This window comes from Pavona decussata, unplaced genomic scaffold (assembly GCF_977016875.1).
Source record: "Pavona decussata unplaced genomic scaffold, jaPavDecu1.1 SCAFFOLD_134, whole genome shotgun sequence".
Lineage (NCBI taxonomy): Eukaryota > Metazoa > Cnidaria > Anthozoa > Scleractinia > Agariciidae > Pavona > Pavona decussata.
The window spans coordinates 2,457,436-2,481,299 of record NW_028145547.1 but is presented as its reverse complement, the minus strand read 5'-3'; the positions used below and the strand labels follow the sequence as shown (position 1 = coordinate 2,481,299).

The 23,864-nt window shown below is 39.8% G+C and overlaps 1 protein-coding gene across 1 annotated transcript; it reads left to right on the top strand.

Moving 5' to 3' along the window:
* The first annotated feature begins 1,358 nt into the window (after window positions 1-1,358).
* On the top strand, window positions 1,359-23,718 carry LOC146467698 (glutamate carboxypeptidase 2-like). Its single transcript, XM_085125702.1, has 17 exons — window positions 1,359-1,709; window positions 11,054-11,336; window positions 12,079-12,201; window positions 13,359-13,548; window positions 14,292-14,388; window positions 14,904-14,996; window positions 16,028-16,113; window positions 17,133-17,252; window positions 17,852-17,934; window positions 18,976-19,039; window positions 19,168-19,235; window positions 19,767-19,852; window positions 19,995-20,085; window positions 20,651-20,903; window positions 21,205-21,286; window positions 22,420-22,515; window positions 22,916-23,718. Exons 1-17 carry the CDS (start codon window positions 1,444-1,446, stop codon window positions 23,094-23,096), a joined length of 2,262 nt encoding a protein of 753 aa, XP_084981828.1. The 5' UTR covers window positions 1,359-1,443; the 3' UTR covers window positions 23,097-23,718.
* The last annotated feature ends 146 nt before the right edge of the window (window positions 23,719-23,864 follow it).

Sequence of the window (23,864 nt, the reverse complement as noted above, 5' to 3'; positions counted from 1 at the left end):
GTTAAAACACTTTGATTTGCCCCTCAGAATATGTTGGAAATCTTATAAGTTCCGAGACTAACGATTTCTAAATTTCCCGAGGGAGCATTCCCCTGGACGGGTGTTACGAAGAGTCTACGAAAACTAAGAGCCCCGAAAACTAAGACCTAAGACCTTAGCTTTCGTAGTACGAAAACTAAGACCCACTAAACATTTTAACTGTCTAAATCATGAGTTGCAAAAGAATTTAAAATGTAAAACTCATGGTGCATCTGACAAATTCCTTTGCTCAAGGGCGATTAAGAGCGAGAACTGTTGTCTCGAAGTCTGTGTTATGTTACACCAATCTTGAGGAAAGACCTGTACGAAAGCTAAGATGGGGTCTTAGGTCTTAGGTCTTAGTTTTCGGGGGTCTTGGTTTTTGTAACACCTGCCCATGCGGCCTGGACAACAGCCAAGATATTTTGAACCCAGGCGGTCGTTTTATCTTACAGACCTTACGGCATACACCCCAGAAAAATACCAGAAATTTTTCAACTTTATGTGTGTCTGAGGATTCAAAACACTTTGATTTGCCCCTCAGAATATGTTGGAAATCTCATCAGCCGAGTTGCGACGCAGTTGCCGGAATACGTCTGCGTTCGCAGGCTAGGTTTAACCTTGCATGTACTTTCATTATCGTCGCGAACCATTCACGTAAAGATTTATATTAAAAGGAAACTCAGTTATAATAATAATAATAATAATAATAATAATAATAATAATAATAATAATAATAATAATAATAACAATAATAATAATAATAACAATAATAATAATAGATGTGCAGCATAAAAATATACGTGCAATCAATGGGTAATCGATGGGTAATCAATAGCATTAAAATGGATAATCGATGACATCGATGAGTAATCGATAGGCCACAAAATTTTTGTTTATCGATTAGTCATCGATTACCCATTGATCATCGCCAAAAATCAATGAATCAATAAATCAGTTGATTACCCATCGATTACTCAGTGATATCATTGATCATCGATTAGACAAAGCGTCAAGGCTACCCGTACCTCCCTTGGAATAGCCTCCCACGCAGTCGTTTTTAGGAGGTAATACGAGTCCCCTAAAAACGACTGCGTGTGGGAGGCTATCATGTTTGATGTAGTGAAAATATTGTAATAATTTCAACTCGAAGACTGTGACAGGTTACTCTCCATGAAAAGCCCTGAAGAGTTTGTTGAGAGCTCTGCTCATCGATATATATGTATGTATCTATCTAGAGTCATACATGAATAAATTCAATAAATTACTGTCTCAGTCTAACACACCTTTGATGCATGGTCAGGGGATCAAATTAAATTAATGATTGACTGACGAACGACAAACGTGCTGCAAGACAACCCCAGTTGAAATAAAAGTACCAAGCACGCCGTTCTCTTGAGTGTCTCCTCTTTGAAACATAGCAAGATGTTGACCGTAGAAGAAAAAGAATCTTCGTATAATTCTCCAAGGCGGCGTTACTGCATTATAGCTGGTATTGTCCTCGGTCTCCTTGGCTTTGCTGCCATTGGTATTGTGGTTGGATACTTCATCGGACGCAATCAGTCTGCAAAGAGCTGCGACGCAGATGGCGGAAAACCGGGTGGAAAACCGCAAAGCCAGAAAGAGCTCGACGAGATCTACAAGAATGCTGTTGAAATGGTTTCCACTGAGAACCTGAGAGCTAACTTGGAGTAAGTAATGTTTAGTGTAGTGGCTTAGCGATTTCAGGATCCAAAGAAAACGATGTATTATTTTCTTCGCTTATAATATTTCGAACACAAATCATTCATCACATAATCGAGTCCTAACACCTTACGGAGTGTTTCTAGTGTTCAAACGGCTGCAACATCGAGACTACAAAGGAAATGTTGAATCCTATGTTGAATGAAAGTTTAAACCAATTTTTAAAAATTTGATTCAGCACGCTTTCAACAAGCTTTCAACATTTTTTTTGAGCCAACAAAGTACCATAAGCCATTTAATGGGGCTTATGTTACTTTGCGAAATGACTGAGGAAAGAAAGCACGTTGAAATGGGGAAAAGTACATCACTTGCCGGGCATTTAAACTGAAATTTAAACTGTATGAGGTTATCAGGTTTTTCTGAGCACTTTATTTTTACCCGATTTTTAAAGATAGAATATGTGAATAAACAAGGAACTGAAAGGCATGTATTATGCTATTATAGCAGCACAATTATCCTCTGGGAGAAGTGATTCTCGGGTGTTCTCAAATTCCATGCATATGTAACAAAAATAATAAAGTAAGATAGGTTGTTTATACCGCTCCGCCGGCTTCGTTATCCCAGATTCTGTAGTATTTAATCAGCTCAAACTTCGTACTTATTCACAATTTTAGCCTGGTGTTAAATGTTTGCTTTTAGTCGCCAACCGCTTTTCGAACCTTTTTATTCCAATTTCTTTTATAAAAATACAGGTTAAACAGATCAGATAACTAATTGGAATGATAAAAATCGAAACAATCTGCCACAATTCGTTTCTTTGTGGGCTGAACCATATAAAATTTAATTTATATCAAAACATCTGGATCGACACTGTTTGCATCGTAAAGCGACTTATGTAAATTTCATATAGAATGGCGCGATAATAATGATTTTCATTTTCTGTGACACCTTTTTTCAGGTCAAACGCTACCTTCGCTGCTCTCCCGAGTACATTTCTGAGATATTTTTATTTTATTTTTTTCCTTTTTGATCAAAATGCGGTGAGATCGCTCTTCTCAAATGTGTTGACCTTTTTTTCGTGATCGTGACGTGATAGTTTGTTGTGCCATTGTGTACGCGAGCTCTGCGGCATATCGGTGAGGGTAAAAGGAGGAATGAGTTTGCGGAATGGAATGTGGAATGACGTGCGGAATGGCATAATTATGCAAAATACGAATTGCGGAATGACATAATTATGCGAGATACGATTTATGCATAATGACTCACAGAAATACATTAAACTGAAAAAGCGCGCCTTTTTTGGGCGCAAATTTGCAAATACAGCCTTTTTGTAACCATTCAACCGAAGAATACATCACCAAAACCCAAACGATGGTATCTTCGAATTCAAACTTTTTTCCTTCGATTCTCATCGCATGGCCGTTGATGCAATATAGCAGCTCGTGGACTTTTATCGTTCGCGAGTGAACACAAGATTTGTAATACATTTGCATTAAAAAGGCTTGTTTATTTACGTAACCTGGTTTCCATTCCACACGAGTCGTCCGCCATTACGGGAGATGTATACAACTCAATCGAAGGCTGGTTAAACTTGACATGTTTCAAGCTTTCACAGTGGCTCGCAGGAAAAAGAGGTGAGTAAAGAACCGCCTCTGTTTATTTTTGAAACGATTTATGTCACTTGTCGAGGATTTATCTGGTTATGACGAATGTGTTGTGGTTCGGTCATGCTCATTTCCGTTGTTTTAATACGTTTTATATTAATCAATTTATCATACACAGCCAAACACACACACGCGCAAAAAATAAATAAATAAATAAATGAAAACGAAAATTAAAATTTAACCGCAATCTATACCGCAAAACTCTTTCCCCGTATTTTGACGTGTAGATTTCGGTTTTTTATTTTCAAAGGAAGGTCTTGATGTAACAAATTTTCAAACTCCAACATTTTATCAGGGCCGTAGCTAGCATGAGGCAAGACGAGGCAGTTGCCTCGTCTTGATTTTGGCCTTTTTTTTTTTTTTTTTTTTGGAAGAAACGTTTAATTGAGAAAATAATCCCTAGAAAAAATTCGATTGGTTAAGATAAAACCAGCTAATATAAGGTGGATGAATTGAGGGAAGAAGCATTTTAATGAGGTTAATTCGTTTCATGTGAACTGTGAGTAGCAGTTTTTGAAATGATTACAGAGGGGTCATTAAGGAGGCGCATTGTGACATAATCGTGACAGGCCGCGCGACATCAAAGGTCACCATTATTCCCGTGTCTTATCTGCGATGGCTGAGAGCCGGTGTGGGAGTTTTCTTTACTTATATAACTGCCGTAAGAGAACAAAAGGTCGTTTACAGCGCTGGTAATCAATTTATTGCAAACACAAGAATATTGAACGTTTCAGCGAAAAGAAAATGTAAAAGAATAGATTATAAAAGATTTGTGGATCAAGCCTTTCTCGTTTGTAATTGCTCTTAAAAGAGCCGTTTGCATTTGGTTGGTGTAAGAGAGGCATTTCAAAACTTTTGACGGAGCTAGCACAGTTTTGCTTCTACCATTGAAATGATGTTGTCTCTCAGACCAAAATAGGTTTCCACTATCCGTCGTAAATAATCCTCTCCCAGTACAGTCTCAGAGATGCTTTTCAAGACATGCAGCAATGCCTTTCGATGTTCTTCAAAGGTTTCCAGGAAATCGAGGCGATCGTTATGGATACGGTTTATCTCTTCCACGACTTCCATCTTGGTGGTACAGTGAAATTTTAAAGCGGGAAGCAAATCAAGATTTCGCATACGGGTATTAAAATGCAGATTAAAATGTAGATGGTCATTAACCTGGCACCAGTGTCGCTAAGCAACAAAAAAGTGAACTTCAACACTTGCCCAAGATTGACTTTTCTCAACCTCGTTCCCAGGGCCTTTTCCCTAGCTTGGAGGTGGGCCCCACCCTCAAGCTAGGGAAAAGGCCCTGGGAACGAGGTTGGACTTTTCTGAAAAAAAAAATGCCACGGAAAATGCTTACAAGAGCATTTCTGAGCGTCTAGATTTCAAAATTTTCTGGGGGGGCATGCCCCCATACCCCCCTAGCGGCTCGCGCCTTCGGCGCTCGAAACTTGCCTCGTCTTGTTCTGAAGTCTGGCTACGGCCCTGTTTATAAGAAACTATATCTAAGCAATTCGGGAAAGATTTCCGCACAGCCCCATACATTATTTATCCATGCACAACTGGCTAGGTTCCACATTATCAAACTGTAAGCAAGAACATTACAACATCACTTTGAAAACGATAAGTTTGTTGAGTTGTTTTCAAATTACATTACATAACTAATTATGTAATGAACAACTCATTTCTTGGCGTGAAAACAGCCTTGTTTATATTATGCTTAAGTATCTTCAAACTTTATGTTAAATGAAGATACTGTTTGTAGAGTTTTCATATTACAAGCGTTATATATGTGGACATGGAAACTGCTATAACAACTAGGATTACCAGCTAAAGTTATGGTGGATATAGTTTTGGTTGTCATAAGAGAGGATCAAGTATATGTGTGGGCTTAATTCTCTAATGGTCATACATGACTTTTTGGAATGATGACGATTCCCCTCGGTTTATTTTTAGGTCAGTCATCAAGAATCATAAAAATTAATTTTTAAAAAATTCTGTGTACGTAAACAAAAAAAAAAACTCTGGTTGTATGGTTGACCTAAAAAAAAGTCATAAATAGTGAACAGCTGGGTAAGTATCGGAACATGTATGGAGAATTCATACTTTTGATCCTCTCTTGCTTGTTGTTGTTGTTGCCAAACGTTAACTCCATGTGAACAGTTAGTTATTATTGCTCTACACCCCAAGGGGAAATGGGAGGTCAATTTTAGGGCGATGTAAAAATGCTTGTCCCTGACAGGGGTTGAAAATGTGCAGTTTTGTACCATTGCGGTGGAAATCTAAATCTCTGTTTTCCAAACCTCAAAGGAAAGCTTTTTTGTTCTGTGCAATGAGGAAACTGCTTGATTATTTCAATATTTTGTTTTGGTAACCCTTAAGGAAACTACATTGAGGCCACACCTATGCCAAGAGAGTCTGCTACAATTTGGAACATTCTGTTCAACATTTTTGACGGCTTGTCCCTTCAGTTTTATGGAAGAGTCCTCCTTCCCCTGGGGTGTAAGTGTGGTTACATTACATGTTTGTAGAGCTACTTGAGTTACTGTTGTTGAGCTACTGAGCAATCCAACCATTTATGGGTTTACCTCTGCGAGACCTGTGATACCCACCAATCAGATAAAACAAGGAAAACCAAAAAAGTCAAAAATAGGTTGAGTCTAGGAAAACTTCACAGGCTCTTGTAATGAGGCACAGACCATAATACCGTAAAATTCCGGTTACGGGTGGGGATACGTAAAAAGGAAATGTCACCCGCTTTTTTAGGGGCAAGGGGGCAAGGGGTGTTACATGTTTATATAAAGATCAAAGATGGGCCTCTAAGTGGAAGAGTGGTTGGGGTTTACCACGGAATAAAATTTTCGTTTACAAATAGATGGCCCAAAAATCGAGGCGACTTATTAGCAGGGGAGGGGGACTTAAAACCGAAATTTTATGGTATGGGATAACCAGTACAATACAAGCTTATATCGATTCTTTAAAATAAAAAAAAAAAGAAAAAGAAAAGAAAGTAGATAAGAATTACGGTATGGTATTAATTACCATAACTTCCAGTGACATTAGTCTCTTACAGTAGTTTTAGTACGAGTTGCGTCAAGATATCTGCACAGCCCCATGCATAATTATCCATACATTTTGCGACTCACACTCTGTTTTCACGCTCGTCGTTTTTGGAAGTGGGTTAGTGTGACAGTTGTGCATGGATAAATAATAGAGACTTTAAGCATCGACGACGGGAACGGCAACGGCGACGTGAGATTGTGAGGGAAAACCCAAATGTCACATTGCGCATGTCTGGCGGGAAATATCCAGACGTTCTGTTCCGGGGCCCGACGTGAGAAAGCTTCGTTTGGCGTTGCCCGAAAACGTGAGAACATTTCACATATTTTACCTTCGTTTCGCCCCGAAAAAATGATATTTTTAATATCGCTTGGCACTTAAGGATACTGCAGGTAAAGTACGCGTTGAGTTTTTATTTTATTTTTTCGGAAACTATAATAACTTCATCAGTCGGCTGTTTCAAAACAGAAAGCTAGTGACGATGCCTGCAAAATTAGAAATGACTTGCGAGTCTGACACTAATCATCGATGTTTCTTTTTAACATCAGTGTAACATTACTTTTTCTTATTTAAAACAAGACACACTAGAACTTTTAATTTACATTTAAGCTGGAGAAAAATAAACAGTCTATGTTGCTCAAAATAGCATCCAAACCACAAACCACTGTGTCATATCGTAGTTTTCAGTTCAAATTTTTAGATGTAAAGATAACGAAATTCTCACGCGTGCTCGCACTGCTAAAGTGTTTCTTGAAATCCCAGCCTTCGATGCAGAACATTTGAAGTAAATTAAAGTTAATCTAGTCGCTATTTCTAGTTATATCGGTGATTTTTATTACGATCTAAAAATATATCAAGTGGTCTGAATTGTTTACATCGGAGAACTGCAACTCCGACAAACACGTTCTCGTTAATAGCAGTAAAAATTCTCCATCGGTTATTTCATTATTAAAATCGATTTCTGACTTCTTTTAACGAAAACTTGATGGGTGCTTTCAATTCGACGAAATTTTCGAAAATTTCGGGTGGGAATCGAACGGAACAGCATCTTTTCCGGAAAAGATTTTCGACAATTTAGGACAACCTTTTCAGCTGTTCCCGAAAAGTGGAAACCGACCGAGAATAAGCCCGTTCCATTCGAGACCGAAATTTCCGAAAGTTCAAATCGAAAATTTTTGGTGAATGGAAAGCGCCCATCCTATTTAATCCTCTTCGAGGGAAGCTGTCGTCGTATTGCGCCTGCTTAACTGTTTCCAATTTCGCGACGCAACCGCGTCCTCTCCTCAGTCTTTCCTCGGTTTTTCCGTCGCCGTTGCCGTTCCCGTCGTCGATGCTTAAAGTCTCTAATGTATGGGGCTGTGCGGAAATCTTTCCCGAATTACTTAGATATAGTTTCTTATAAAATGTTGGAGTTGAAAATTTGTTACATCAAGATCCTTCCTTCGAAAATAAAAAACCGAAATCTACACGTCAAAATACGGGGAAAGAGTTTTGCGGTATACGATTGCGGTTAAATTTTAATTTTCTTTTTCATTTATTTATTTATTTTTTGCGGCGTGTGTGTGTGTTTGGCTGTGAGCATGACCGAACCACAACACATTCGTCATAACCAGATAAATCCTCGACAAGTGACATAAATCGTTTCAAAAATAAACAGAGGCGGTTCTTTACTCACCTCTTTTTCCTGCGAGCCGCTGTGAAAGCTTGAAACATGTCAAGTTTAACCAGCCTTCGATTGAGTTGTATACATCTCCCGTAATGGCGGACGACTCGTGTGGAATGGAAACCAGGTTACGTAAATAAACAAGCCTCTTTAATGCAAGTGTATTACAAATCTTGTGTTCACTCGCGAACGATAAAAGTCCACGAGCTGCTATGTTGGATCAACGGCTATGCGATGAGAATCGAAGGAAAAAAGTTTGAATTCGAAGATACCATCGTTTGGGTTTTTGTGATGCATTCTTCGGTTGAATGGTTACAAAAAGGCTGTATGTGCAAATTGGCGCCCAAAAAAAGGCGCGCTTTTTCAGTTTAATGTATTTCTGTGAGTCATTATGCATAAATCGTATCTCGCATAATTATGTCATTCCGCAATTCGTATTTTGCATAATTATGCCATTCCGCACGTCATTCCACATTCCATTCCGCAAACTCATTCCCCCTTTTACCCTCACCGCAGGATTATCGGATCAGGTAACGCTAAATCAATGTTACCTGTATTAAAAGACGTAGGATCCTTAGATTTCTTTACTCAAGATTTAACGTTTATGCTTCCTGCGGTAAGATGTCATGATGTTAGTTCATCACGAATATGAGAGTCATATATCTACGTCTTTACAAAGATGTTCAATAACGTCTCTCAGTTTCAAGAGCTATGACTGCTGTTGTTTTGTGGCCTCAACAGCCATATGCGCTCTTAGAGCTGACATGTACCTCCCTTGTTTTGTCAGTCTCAAGGATGCTACAGTCATTTCTTTTGGCAAGTGTCTAATGTCGCTCTTTTATCGCGCATTCTTTCCTCAATCATTTTTCGCAAATTATCATAAGCCATATGCGCTCTTAGAGCTGACATGTACCTCCATTGTTTTGTGACAGTCGACAAATAACTTGTCATGTCAGTCTCAAGGATGCTACATTCATTTCTATTGGCAAGTGTCTAATGTTGTTTTTTTATCGCCTATTCTTTCCTCAATCATTTTTCGCAAATTATCATAAGCCATTTGCGAGTGTGTCGGCACTGAGGAAGTTGAGGATATTCACCTGGATCAAAATCCTCGGCTCGTGATATTTCCACGGGGGCCCGGCGACCGAACAGCTTTAGCAGAAGTCTAAGTTTTGGTTTTACAAATCATCCTTTTAGCAACCCTGCCCCGGGATACATACTGACATGTTTCTTTCAGGTTTGAAAATCAACGACATCTTCCGAGCTCAAATACAGCTTCCTATATCAGAGCTTGAGTTTACAGGTCACGTTTAGCCAACAATCACGAATACACCAGTCTTTTATTGATAGTTATGCAGTGCTCGCTTTTCCTTTTTTCCCATGCATGTTAGCCTGAAGAACAGGCGTGATTTCGTTTGCGTTTTTCAGGCGCAAGCGCGGAGCGCGAGTCACGCACGACGTGAGGGGCGCGAAAAAACAATACGCCTGTTCTGTAGGCTACATGCACGTTTGGCCGGTTTGGGGTAAGCTACAGAATACAGAGCCACTTTTCGAGATATAACTTTTTTGCTGGCTCGACTGCTCATCAGTCCCTCCGACTGGCGAGCTACAGGTGTATACATCAAGATCTTCCTTCAAGCGTTAAACTCAGACTGCCATTTTTCCTCATTTTAGGCCGATTTTAGGTAGCTTTTTCCCACACAATGAGATACATTGCAAGGTAGCAACACTGCTACTAAAGCCCCCCCCCCCCCCCCCACGGAATTTTTGTAGGGGATGTGCAGCTCGGTTCTTCAAACCCTGACCCTATCTCAGACCAAAATTTGTAATTTCCCAGACCTGGGCTCTAAGGAAAATTCATACCCGTTTTTGGACCCGGTTTCTAGAATCGATACCCGTTTACAGACTTAAAATGACCAAAATGGTTAAAATCTATACCCTATTTCAGACCACAACAGATCAAAAATCATACCCTTTGGCGCCGCACATACCTATATAGTTTATGTAGGGGAGCACTCCCCCCTCGGATAAAACACCCGCAAACCCTGTTTAGCAGGAGGCGATCAGGAGCTTTTTTTCGGAATAGTAAAGCAAACGAGCACACAAATTGTCTCCTGTGCAGCTTTACTATCACTAAGTAAAATAAGGGACTAATTGTAGCCTACTACAGATCAGACATAAGATAGAAGCATGTGCTTCGAGTTTTAATAAAATTGATTTCTGACTTCGTCATTATAGCTTACCTATTGAGGACTGGTTTGACTTTTCAATTCCCACTCCAAAAACTAAGAAAAGAGAGGTACGATTAAGGGATTATGGGATCGTTTGGGTAGACGGACCGACGGATAAGTGCATTTTTTTTGCATTTTCGTCGTGTAGCGTAGCTCTTGTTGAATAGCTTTCATCTTAAAAAGTATTTCCTATACAACCTATTATCGAGAAATGTATTTATTCATCGACACAATTCGTCAGTCAGTAAGTCAGTCAGTGTGTCGGTTAATCAGTCCGTCATTCAATCAAGCAGTGAGCAAGTTAGTCAATCAATGAGTCAGTCATTACGGTCAGTACGTCACTAGGTCAGTCAGTAAGTCAGTCAATCAGTTAGTCAACAGTAAGTCAGCCAATAGTAACTAATCAGTCCGGCGGTTAATCAATCATCATGCAATTAGTCAGTTAGTCAATCAATGAGTCATTCGTTCAATCAGTCAGTCGTCAGTCAGGCAGTTAGTCAGGCAGTCAGTCAGGCAGTCAGGCAGTCAGGCAATCAATCCCCAATGACTCCTCCACCAGAGAATGCTATCGGCGCCTGGAGCCAAAGGCAAGTCAAACAACTTGAGCTAACCCTGTTCCCTCGTCTGTAGGCCCCCTTCCCTCTTTCTGAAGGTGGCCCCATCGGCCTCCTTTCTCCAAGGTTTTGGGTAAGAACCTGAGAGTGGTAAAATAAAGAAAACAACCAAATTAACTTAAATTGCAGGTATTTCACTAAAGTGCCCCACTTTCCTGGATCTCAAGAAAACATCGATTTTGCAAACCACATACAGAAAAAATGGAAGGAATATGGCTTCACCAGTTCTACAATGAAGAAGTACATCATCATGCTTTCACGGCCCACGAAACCTGGTGTTGTGGTCTTGTATGATGGATCTGGTCAAGAGATTTCTCGCTCCGCACCCCAGGAGGCGTTTCTTGTGCCTTCTGAGAATAACAGCAACGTAGTGCCACCTTTTAACGCCTATGCACCAGCGGGAAGCGTCAGGGTGAGTGGAAATCTTCGGACCTTTTCTTTCGCTTTGCTTTACCTACCTTCACTTGTTCCCCCCTTTATTTTTCTCAAGAAGGACCTACGAGTACGAGATTGAGTACGAGTACGACATTTCACATTTAGTTTGCGTAGTTTATATAACCACTTGTCACACCAATCTTGTTTCTTGGGTCTTCTTATCTACTGGTAAACAACGGGAAGGAGCGAGAGTTCTGGGGATGTGACTAATTTGAAATTTAAAAGTCGTACTCGTACTCAATCTCATACTCGTACTCTGATCTGAAGGTTCCTATTATAGTCTTCGAATACTGCATCCTTTCTGGAATGCGATAAATAGTGTAGCGCACAATGCAACCAAAAATGGTGTGAGTTAGGATGGGGCCCTCGACTTACCCGTCGTTAGATGATCGAACCATTTCTTATTCCGTCAATTCATGCGCCTCTTTAAAGAAAAATAACGACTTCTCGCAGATTGCAACCTTTCTGTCTACCGGATTATGGTTGTTTTACGCATGATAGAGTCTACTAAGCTTCTTTTCTCCCCAAAATTTCTTTTAAATTCTGCGCTTAGCCTAAGGTTTAATGTAAGTCCACAACGACTGAGCATGAATTAAGACGGCCACGTAAAAAATTCAGTCAAGATCCCATTAGTTTCTACCTATACGTTTATCCAGTTCAGCACTTGATTTACAAAACCATTGGAACCATTCAAACCATGAGTTTGCCGTTCTTTTCAGGGAAAGCTTGTATATGCTAACTATGGCCGTGACGAGGACTTTGAAGCCCTGAAAAAGTTTGGTGTTAACTGCTCTGGAAAAATCGTCATGATGCGATACGGGAAAGTTGGCCGTGCTACTAAGGTTGGTCAGACCTGCTCTTTTATAACGAAAAGGGCATGGATATAGGGTTACCGTTAAACCACCGCGACACATGGGGACTAAACTTTCCACCGTTAGGCTGATTTAGCAAGAGAGCGAGATCGTCAGTTGATAACGGCACGCGCGTCATGAATACCCATAAGAAGTCGAAATGGACTCAACTATTCCGCGCGCTCTTGAGTCCTCAAACGACTTTCCCGTTTTGTTGCTAAATCACCGTTTAGTGAGTAGATATATTTTAAAGTTTCTTATCAAAGGTTATATCATAGTGGACCAACGGTAAAGAAACGATAGGGGCCTTGGCTTCCAAAACGTCCGACATCCCAAATGTCACAGGCGGTTACCGTGTTTTGATGTCAATGGGTCAACCCTTTAACGTCAAAACAAGCGTTTCCCTATTCCTAGCGAGGAAACTACACCAAATGACAGAGACAATCAGACTTAGATGGTACGACTTTTTTGTACGATAACTTCACGAAACGAAATAATTTCGTGCAAATTAAAGCTAGCTATAACTTGTCGCAGGAGTTTGAAACATGTTTTGAAATCCTACAACAATCATAGGTGTAGGCAAGCCAAATGACAAGAGTTGTACGCGATTTTTTACCTGACTTGAGAAACAAGCGCTACAGAAGTTGTATATGTCCATATGTCCATTAAAGGCGTGGAGGATATAATGATGTACGGACAAAAAAAGGCTCTTGACTTACTGGACGGTAATCCTACAACTGCAGTCATTATTTGTTGAAACACATAGCACGCATTAGCTCTCGCTCCACCCTCCTCCAATGTTGCGTTCACAGCGTGTTTTTCACTCCCGCTCGGTGAAATTCAATATTGAAAGGGAGAGAGGGAAAGAAAGAAAGTTGAGAACCGTCTCAACAACTTTGTCCGACCGTGTAGCTCTTCGCTCCTTGTGGGACCTTGTGGAGCAAAGGGCCACCAACGAAAAAAACAAAAACAAAAAAACTTAAAACATTGATTTCAATAACCCGATTAAACCAAGCTTTAGCAGCGATTTGTCAGAACGACTTATCCCCTCTGTTCTCAGATTATGATTGCTCTCCAGTTAACTTATTTTTCACTGTACGCTTGAATTTCTTTTGCTCCTATGATCGTTTTGATTTTTTGTCTTACAGGTCAAACGAGCTGAAAAGTTAGGAGCTATTGGAGCGATATATTTCATGGATCCCGAGGATTATGCAAAGCAAGGCGTTGATAAGGTCTACCCACATTATAACTGGATGCCAAGCACTGGCGTGCAACGCGGTAACGTCAAATCGAGTCCAATACGAGGAGATCCGCAGACTCCAGGCTATCCTTCAGTTGGTATGGGAGAATACTGTCTGACTCTATACAATTCGTTTTGATTCAACCAAAAAACGCTCTTCGGGCCTCTAGTTACGAGGAACCCTGGTGAACTCTGTAATCACCGAGAATGTACCGGCCACGAGCGAATTGCACCCCCCGCCCCTCCCACTTCTTAGACCAACCAATAGCTCGTTTCACAACCATCCATAGATTTGGTGCGCAGATATATATCCTTTGCGCCTTCTCAACATTTCTTGTCAGTCTGCTCGGCAAAAACGCGATTTGCGTTTCACGTCTTTTCTTTGAACTTAAGCAGCGATTGTTCCAACGTTTTTCTTTGTAATGTATGCGAACTATCCAGGAAATAAATTGGTAGGAAAGACGTTCAAGTTCAAGAAAGAGAATGAAAACTTTACCGTCGTGTGTTGACGTTCTCCATAAATCCTTAACTGACTTTGGTCATCCCACGTTGTTCTTTTTAACAAGGCGGCGACGAATTGTAAACCATAGTGTATAACGCGCGTGCTGAGGGATTGTTTTGTGACTTTCTTGTTGTCCTGACCGTAGTCGTTGTTTAAGTTCACCAGTAATTACGGCCAACGCGTGAAGATATCACTGAAATTCGGGGTCACGTGAATGAATGATTGAACGAATGACGGAAATGATATTATTATAATTTCTGTGAGTTATCATCATCATCATCCCTGACAGAGAAGGCTCCAAATAGAAGTTTCTTTAGTTCCAGATCTCTTCTTCTTTAGAGGGGATGTACCGCTTACCAAAAGAAGAAGCCGAGAAACTGCTACCTCAAATCCCAGTGCATCCGATTGGCTACAAGGACGCCTACCCGCTACTTAAGTAAGCATCAAATATCCTAAGAAATGATAACCAAGAACGTTTCTTGATCACCGCCACTCGCGCGACGTTTAACTGAGTCCCATTTTAATTTTACATTGAATTTCTCTCGGTAGTTAGACTAATAGGTAACTAATTAACTACACAACCATTCCGCCTTCCAGAAACTAAAGGTTTTCTATTGAACATAGCTTGAACGTAGAGCAAATCGTACCTCTTGGTTACTCCAGGTTATGACACACGAATGTCTCATCTACTAATACGCCTTTTTTTTTTTTTTTTTTTGAATTAAAAACATCAGTAATCATCGATCTGTATTTGATTTATTACAAAATCGGTGCAATACATGAGGGGAAGCGGTTTGGAAGATTTGGATGTCGATTTTTTTGAAGTCTTATAAGGGTAAACAGGCCACGTTTGCTTAGAATTTTCTTCGAAATGTATAGTTGCTCCAGACTCAGGACGCGGATCGACTGTTTACATTTCATGATTTTTAACGTTATACAATTGTGTTTTAGAACTTTAGTTGGCAATATTTCGAACATTTCATCATCCTTCCAAGGAGATTTGAACTTCACTTATGGCGTCAAGATGGCAGACAATGATACCAGGTAAAGACAGCGTGTGTAACTGGTTAGCTGATTTTTAGTTTTGGTATTTCATCTACTGAAATACACGACCTGTCGTATTTCCAAGCATATAAGACGTGAAATTTTGGTGAGACTGCCGCTAGAAGCAGTGCATTTGTATGATCTGACCTGACCGGTCAATCCTACTGAATGATAAATAGCCCTGGGCCCGATTATTCGAAAGCCGATTAACGCTAATCCACGATTGAAAGTTAATCGAGGTTTTCATCTCGTTCGTTAAAAAAGGGTTTCAAGGCTAGTGTTAGGCTAAAGGTGAAGAAAAGTCTAAGTCAATACTGAAGGACAAAAATCTTTTGGAAGAATCTTTATAGATTAGTAATTAAACTCGCGTCAAAGTTCACGTTAATCTAGGATTAGCTTAATCGGGCTTCGAACAACGGGGCCCTGAAGCATGTATACGTTCAGCGGATGAAAGATTTATATAGAAGAAAAATTCTCGCAGTTATCTACGCAACCAGACAGTTGCGAAAAAAACCTGGAAAAAAAAAAGTCTGCAACAACTGTGAGAATCTTCTTCTATATAATCTTTTATCCGTAGTACGTATACATGCTTCATAATTATTCATATTCATTTATTCTTCACGGGTATGTTGTGAACTCACAATATGACCAGCTACCAGTAGGCTTGATAGCTCAGTTGATACGGCACTGTACCGGCATCGCAGAGGTCATGGGTTCAAATCCCGTTCAAACCTAATTATTTTTTTCCCGCAACAGTCTGGTTGTGTAGATAACTTGGTTGCCAAAAGCTTGTTACTGTCTGAAAAGGTAACTTCGTTTCTATTGACAAATACGCCAACAAGGCAAACTACTGGTAAACATTTTATCCTATAGCGCGGTACATACATTAGTATCCATGGAAGGAGATGCCTTGGGTTTATACTGATGTATTTATTTGGTCAAAGCACAAAGGACACCATTTTTTATACTTATTCTTCGTTGACGATCTGAAGTTGATTGTTCTTGTATTTCGTATTTTTTCTTTCCTTCAGAGAGGTCTTGCTGAACGTTAGCAACGAAAATTACGAAACCCCCGTGTACAACGTGGTGGGTGTAATCAAAGGCTCCACTCATCCTGGTAGGTGGTAAAGTTAAAATGTATGTTAACCCTTTTCCGCCCGAGGGGAATGCCGAATTTTTCTAAATCTCTAACTATGAACTGGGAGACCACATGTGATATACTATTTAAAACGTATTTTCTGGGGTGTGCTATAAATCACACCAACAGAGATGGAGGAGGTCACATATTAGAGTGAGAAAAGTCCAAAACGAAAGAAGACAAACATTGAAAATTTTCGTATTCGTTGTACATATTGGGTATCCCCCTAAACTATAACTTAATGTACAGCTCTCAGTGCATTGCTTGTTAAGATATCAATTGGACCCCTAACGTACAAAGGAAAAAAATTCCAAACTTTGAGCGGTTGTAAATCAAGTCTCATATAGGAGGGGGGCATGAATTTATGCGTTCAATTTGTAGATCTTTCCAAGATCTTTTGGTTGTGCAAATTTCACACGAATTGACGAAATACTGAGCTCATAATTGCGTCTTGTCCCATGTCGTACTCTAGGGCGGGAAAGGGTTGAGCAGCTTACGCAGCGACCCAGACTATTCCTGTCTGTTCAGCTGTCAGTAGAGTAGAAACTGTTTGGAGTAACAGACCTTCAAATGGTCACTGGTCATGCTGCAATAATTCTAACCAATACGTAGCAACCAGCCTTTTTCTGGAGGACACCTGGGCCGAGTTGCACGAAAGCCGATTTTAAACACTAATCCCCGATTTAAAGTTAACCGAGGTTTGTATCTCGCTCGTTAAAAATGTTTTCAGAAGCTGACTTTTAGCTAAAGGTAAAGAAAAGTCTAAGTCTGAAGTTAAGGCAAAAAAGGCTTTTGGAAAAATGCTTATTGATTAGTAATTAAGCTCGAATCAAACTTAACTTTAACCCAGGAATACCTTAATCGGGCTTTGAACAACTGGGCACTGGCTGTTTAGATGAACATCCTATCCGGAGAATAAATACCTTCAGTTACTTTTTGATATATATAAAAAAACCCTGAAGATACCCTACGCGTAAGAATTGATTGTATCTCCTTAGATGAGCTGGTGATGCTAGGTAATCATCGCGATGCTTGGGTATTTGGCGCGGCAGACGCATCCAGTGGTACCGCGGCTATGATGGAGTTGTCCAGAGTCCTTGGAGAGCAAATGAAGAAAGGTACCCTACGGGATATTCATCAGATCACCAGTAGTGGATTAAAGAGGAATTTTGAGCGGTTTACAACCCCAACCTCCGTTTTGAGAAGATGTAAAAACGCGAGATGTCTTAGTTTGCAATCTGCACCTTCAAACATTTGCCCCATACGCCTTTGGGGATTCGCAATGTAATACCACCTACCCCCTCCCATTTCAGGACTCCCACAGTTTCAGTGACGTGTGAAAGTGTTCATGATGTTTTTGTTTACAAAGATGACATGGAAGATAAAGATGTCTAGATTATGACTTATCATTCTACTTCATGAGACGCAAAGGCCATAGAGACTCTGTGCAAATAATCCTGCCCTTAACGGGGACTGAGAGTACAATCAATCTATCAATCATTGAGTCAGTCAGTGAGTCAGTCAGTGAGTCAGTCAGTCAGTCAGTCAGTCAGTCAGTCAGTCAGCCAGCCAGTCAGTCGCTGTTTGTGCTCACTGAAATATCAATCCTGATATTTAGCCATCCTTGTTCTCTGTTGTCGCTAACGAGTTAGATAAGGTTCTTATTTACCATTTGATAATATGTTTACTTTTTGCGAAAATGGTCTTTTAATTCCAGGGTGGAGGCCGAAGCGTACCATAGTGTTGTTGAGCTGGGGAGCTGAAGAACCAAAGTACATGGGTTCCGTAGAATGGCTGGAGGTAGGTGCAGTGAACTTAAGAGCCATTCATCTACCGTTTAAAAATTATATTTCCATATAACGATAATTCACTGAGTCTTACTTTTTTGTCGTTTATTCTTTCGAAAAGGAGATATTCCCTCTATTCAGTAGGACTATTGGTATGTACGCAGCTTAACCCTTAAAAAAATACCTTAGAGTGCCAATTGGCACATAATGCCATAACTCTGTCAATATTTGACAGATTTCTATGCATTTTTGACACCAAGATGGCCTTGTGAAGATCTACTCATTAAAATGATAAAAACTTAACCCCCTCCCATATGTGATATGGTTGACCACCCCCATAGCGTTTCAACTTTTTTCCCTAGACGTTGTGGGTCTTAAGCATCTCTCACGTTAATGAACATGTTGAGAGCTGCAAAATAAGCTATAGTTTATGGGTATACCTAATATACACAAGGATTGGGACGTTTTTGAACTTTCAAATTTTTTCGTTTTAAGACCATTTATCTCAAAGCCATAACTTTTCTCACTCATTATTATATCAGTTTTGAATTACAATCATGAGTAGCTTTAAAATGGTATATCAGACATTGAGTTTGTAGTCCTGGATTTGGAGAAAATGTCGTTTTGCCTTAGGAGTTAAAGGGTTAAGAAAGTCTGGATATCTGCAGTTCAAATATTTGAATTTCATATATTTCATTTTTGTGTTATAATATTGTTTGTAAATATGCTAACTTTTCACCAAAGTATATATCTTTTTGAAACACGCGCCTGTTTTTGCACATGTTTAACTTGTAAATAAACTGTAAGAGAGCCCTGTATGCTCTTCCGTCCAAATTTTAGGGTTCAGACAATTTTGGAGGTGAAAGCTTCCGATCGACTATTTTGTGCTTGTATATGTCAGAAGATTTGTCAAAATGTTCTGCGACAAATCAGTGCTTATAGCTAAACGCCAACATTCTTAGAGTGTCATCTACATGGTTAAAGCAGTTTTGTCGATCCAAAGTCTGTGTATAGCAAATAGATGAACGTCGCCTGTTTTCGTTTTATTTTGAAGGAGTATTCACGTTTGCTGTCCGCCCGTGGTGTAGCGTATCTCAATGTGGATATGTCAGTTGATGGTAAGACATACATATGGAAACATTTCTTTCCTCAGTATTAAGTACATGTATGTTTTTGTATCATAAGACATTGCTACATAAGATGGTACAGCCTCGCTTCTTATGTTGTTGGCTTTTGGTCACTTTAGGAAACTATTCTTTCCGAGCTAAGTCAGCACCTCTCCTTGACTGGGTTCTGGCAAGAGGAACAATGAAGGTCAGTGAATCAAACATGATTGTAAGAGTGTTGCAAACTTTAAGCACAGCAAACTGCTTCAGTAAAACAGATGTTCTCTGCAGAGACCGGAAATTGCCATTTGCGAATAAGCAAGCAAAGCAGAGATTGTGATGTCATCTTTATCTTTATGAGCTTGCTGTTATCTAAGATCTCTTCCATGAATTTCTCAGGGCTTAGTTAATTTTCGGACAACAGACGACTAACTATTGTCAGTAACAACAATATGCTTTCCGATAGAGAAGAATTTCTGTGTGTGAAAGGTCATTCGGACAAGAAATTCTAGCTATTGTTAGTATCAAACTACAATGGCATGAACTTGAGTCGGGCACGATGTTTGAAATGTTGCATAGAGTTGCGCCGATAGAGTGGGATGCCTACATGCGAAAAGGTAACATTAAAAATCTGAAAAAAATATATACAAACTCTGTCACACAAGATGTTTCACGGGAAGCAGTACGTTTCAAACAACAATCCACACTGACATTCTTATATCGCCATCGATTTATACAGGTACCAAGTCCCTTAGGAAACGAGAGTGCCTTCGAGGAGTGGATCAGGAAAATTCCAAATAGATTGGGGCTGAACTATTTGCCAAGGTGATCACTTGAATTGTTTAAGAAATGAGTGTTTTGAGTACCAACGATTCAATTTTTTTTTTTTTTTTTGCTTGACACGCATGCTTATTTTGGTGCGTCTGCAATTATTTACAAACGTATTGCTCTCTGTGCATTCTCTCAGACTTCAACAACCAAGAGCAGGCAGTGATTATGTCAACTTTATCCAACGTCTTGGAATCCCAATAGTGGACATTCGCTATACATACGACTCTGTAAGTGTAATTTTGTAGGCATGTCTTTGGAGTGTAGCACTTGAATTGCACTGCCTCATGGCTCTTGGTGTTTTGGATTGAATTAAAGTATTTTTCCTTGATACTGGAACTACTTGACCTTCGCCTTTTTCAACTTCCTAGGTAGTATTGCAATCAAGTGATGAATGTTGTCGGACTCTTGATCCAAAAGTCGGTTGTGTGAGCTTTGTATCTTTGCTATCATCAGACGAGTGTTGTTTCCTTTGACAAGAAACTTTACTTTTCGTCGTACCTGTTTGTTTGGTGGCTTAACGGACAGACGAACGGTAACCATTTTGACTTCGTTAACCAATCAGGACAATAACCATACTGACAACGATATGATGGCAAACTGTTAGGGAAACCAGTAAAAGAAAGTGTACGATTATTAAACGATAAACCAGCATCCAATCCAGATTGGGGTGGAAGACAGTAGTATTACATCCAAATTGCTGTATACTATAGAAACTAAATGAAGCTCCACCGGGCAGTGTCGTCCATCTGTACCGCGCTTCCCCCTTTAACTTTACCTCTTTTCCTTGCATAGAAAACCAGCAGTAATCCATTATACCACACAGTTCACGATAACTTTTGGTGGATGTCAACAATGATTGACCCCGAGTTTAAATACCATCAAGTGACAACGAGGGTTTGGACCCAAATAACAATGACCTTGGCGGATGCTGTGATCTTGCCATTTAATGTAACTCACTATGGCGTTAACATCAACGAGTACACCAAGCGTATAAAGATAAAATTTGCGGATGATTTCCAGAAGAACAACGCGTCTCAAGAGTTGGGTAAGTTGTGCCATGTTTTTTTCTTCAATCGGCTGACTTGAGGCGTGTTTAGGCCAGTGGTTTTCTATGCACAAGGATGAGGCATTTACAACAGCAACGTTTTGCCTACTGGATATAGTTTCATATTGGTACTTGAGATGATGGGTTTTCCTTCTACACGATTGTCAATCCATGCTTATTGCCCTGACATCGTTTTCCATGGTAAGGTAGAATGTCTCTAACAATGATGATGATGAATGTCTCTAACAATGATGTTGGTTGGACTAGTTTCATTAAATTACATGTTTGTTCAACCTTGCAGACTTCCTTGACCAAGCTGTACAAAAATTCCAAGAAACTGCTAAGACGTTCGATGAGTTCGTGGAAAAAGCAGACAAAGAAAAGTAAGAAAGTTTTCCATTCTTTTAGAGTGTCATAAGTTGGTAAAGTTGACCGTCAGTCCTGACATTTGACTTTTAAAACCTCATGCATCAGAGACAAGTGAATTGTGCATCATTAGTAAATGGTATTTAGGAGTACCTTAGTTGTTGACCGGATTGAACAACGAGGTTACGAAGTTGTTGATTGTCTGTCAGGTAAAACGTAATGTTGCTGGCTGTAAAGGCTGTAAATAGTAGTACGTGTCGTACACATATGACTTATTGATGACATCGACAAGGCAGAAAAACAATGGACAGACCGAGCAATATTACTAAGAATAGACCAAGGGGATTTGGCTAACAAAAGACGAATCGCAACGTAGAGATCCCTCTTTGGAGTCTTCACAGCCAATAACATGCCAAACAATCAGATCAATAACCATCTGCTGACGACAATATGATGACTTCCGCTCAGGTTCCCTCAGGTTGTGGAAACGTCAGGCAATGTCACCAACAAAAGTCCTTCTCAGGCCTGCATTCAACCGGACAATAATACCTTACTGACTAATGGTGATTCCTAGTTCAAGTTATTAGGGACTTTACGCAACCACAACGGCAACGCCAACGGAAACGTTACTTGAAAACACAAATTCACGTCATTCGCACTACTTCGCGTTTATCCCTCGTTCAACTTGTACAGTGAGCCCAAACTGCCCAGAAACATTGAGCACTGGTGGGGACGGCGTTCAAGAAAATACAGAGAATGAAAAAATTACCGCCATGTGCTCCGTTCTCCACAAAACCTTGAGCTTAGGCATTTTACGTAGTTGCTTGGCCAAGGACGTCGAATAACGCTCGTGCAGAGCCATTGTTTTGTAACGTTATCATTGTGGTCGCCGTAGTACTTGCTTAAACTCGCTAATTACAATCTGTGGTTTTCTATTCTTGCTGAAGTAAGTAGGAGTGTTGGGTTTGCTTTACTAAGCGTCAATCATTGATTTAAATGTCCGTCTGATGTACTCTTACTCGTTATCAGCAAGATGCTGTTCACATGAAAAAGTAGGCAATCGTATTCTTTCAGGGACTGTTACAAATAGTGAGTTTGACGACAGCGACTGAAAAAGAGTTTAAAATCAGTTTAATGAATTATTTTTCAGTGACGCCGTTGTACGCATAATCAACAACCGATTACTTAACGTTGAACGGGCTTTTATTAACCTTGAGCCAATTCTACACGGCAACCCATTGCAGAGGTGAGTAATGGCACTATGGAGGTATTATATAACGCGTAGCTTTTAGTTAGATCGGAGGAAGCATACAACCATTACAAACCTGGTACAACAAGAATAGACTTTTTTTGTGCAAGGAAAACATCGGTTGATTTCCGCTTATCTTTGCAACCGATTCCGGAACGAATGACATACCGTTATAAATAGCTGGCTATTCAAGCTTTTTGTTTGTAAAACATCTCTATTACTACCGGCAAGAATCTGTTTCATCGTAAAACAAATCTCAAAGTGCGGTAAATATCTGGTGGCAATATGACAACTTTCTGCGCAGTACTGCCTTTTTCCCACAGTGGCTAGTTATTGCTTCAGGTAGTAGCCCTATCTTCAAATCAATGCGTAAAACAATTTGAATGCTCTTGTATAGGCACGTCGTTTTGACACACAGCCCAAACATTTACAACAGCTGGTACGGTGGAGTGGTGGATGCCATTGATCGGGCAAGGAAAGGCCTTGTTTCCTCAGAAGAAGTCAAGAAACAAGTATCGATTGTGGCATATGGCATAAACTCAGCTACACATGTGCTTGAGCTAGAACCGATTGAGTGATATCTCAGGATGCTACGATATTACAGTACCAATCACAATTTAGGGATGTTTCTTTAGAAACGTAGAGCTGTATGGCGTTTATTCAGTAGAGAAGTTAGAAATCGTACTAACTAAAACAATAATACCATTCAAGCAGGAAAATGTGGGGCATTTTTTTAAAATTATATTTCGTTTTATAGATATCTAAAAGAATAACATAGTTGTAAGCTAAATGTAAGTCTCAAAACCGAATTCGTTACTCTTATAAACCGTTACCATTACTATTGTTCACTAAGATGAGTTTTTTGTACTTGTATTGGCTTGTCATACATGTCGTGCACCGTCTGAGATAGTGAACGCTCCGTTTACTTTTCAAATGCCATAAATTTTAAGCACTCTAAAATGGACGCAAGATGAAGTTCACGCATTTAAATGCTCCTTTAAAAGGAAATGCCAGGAAGACGTCATTAAATTATTACCCTACTTTTAGAATTGTACCATTAAACTTTAAAAAGTTTTAAAAATAAGCATGGATCGGGTTGTTTTCACGGTCTGGGTGGAACTTTTGTTTACTACTGTTTTCAGTTGTAGCTTTGGCTAACTAATAGAAACTCGTTGTAATAAAAAAAACTGTTAACTTTCAGTCTTGGATTATTTAAATCGACTTTCGAGTATTGATCGCATTACTTCTGGGAAGACCGCTAAAAGCATTAGTAACAATTAAAACGTTATTTATTGTGGGCATTTTTAAAATGGTGAAAGCAAAAAACCGTCGTGACCCTCGATTGC

What these genes read in the sequence shown, in the direction of transcription:
- LOC146467698 (XM_085125702.1), top strand. Translation starts at nt 1,444, where the DNA reads ATGTTGACCGTAGAAGAAAAAGAATCTTCGTATAATTCTCCAAGGCGG. An exon ending in AACCTGAGAGCTAACTTGGA is followed by an intron (nt 1,710 to 11,053) that starts GTAAGTAATGTT and finishes CTTAAATTGCAG; the next exon opens with GTATTTCACTAAAGTGCCCC. An exon ending in CACCAGCGGGAAGCGTCAGG is followed by an intron (nt 11,337 to 12,078) that starts GTGAGTGGAAAT and finishes CGTTCTTTTCAG; the next exon opens with GGAAAGCTTGTATATGCTAA.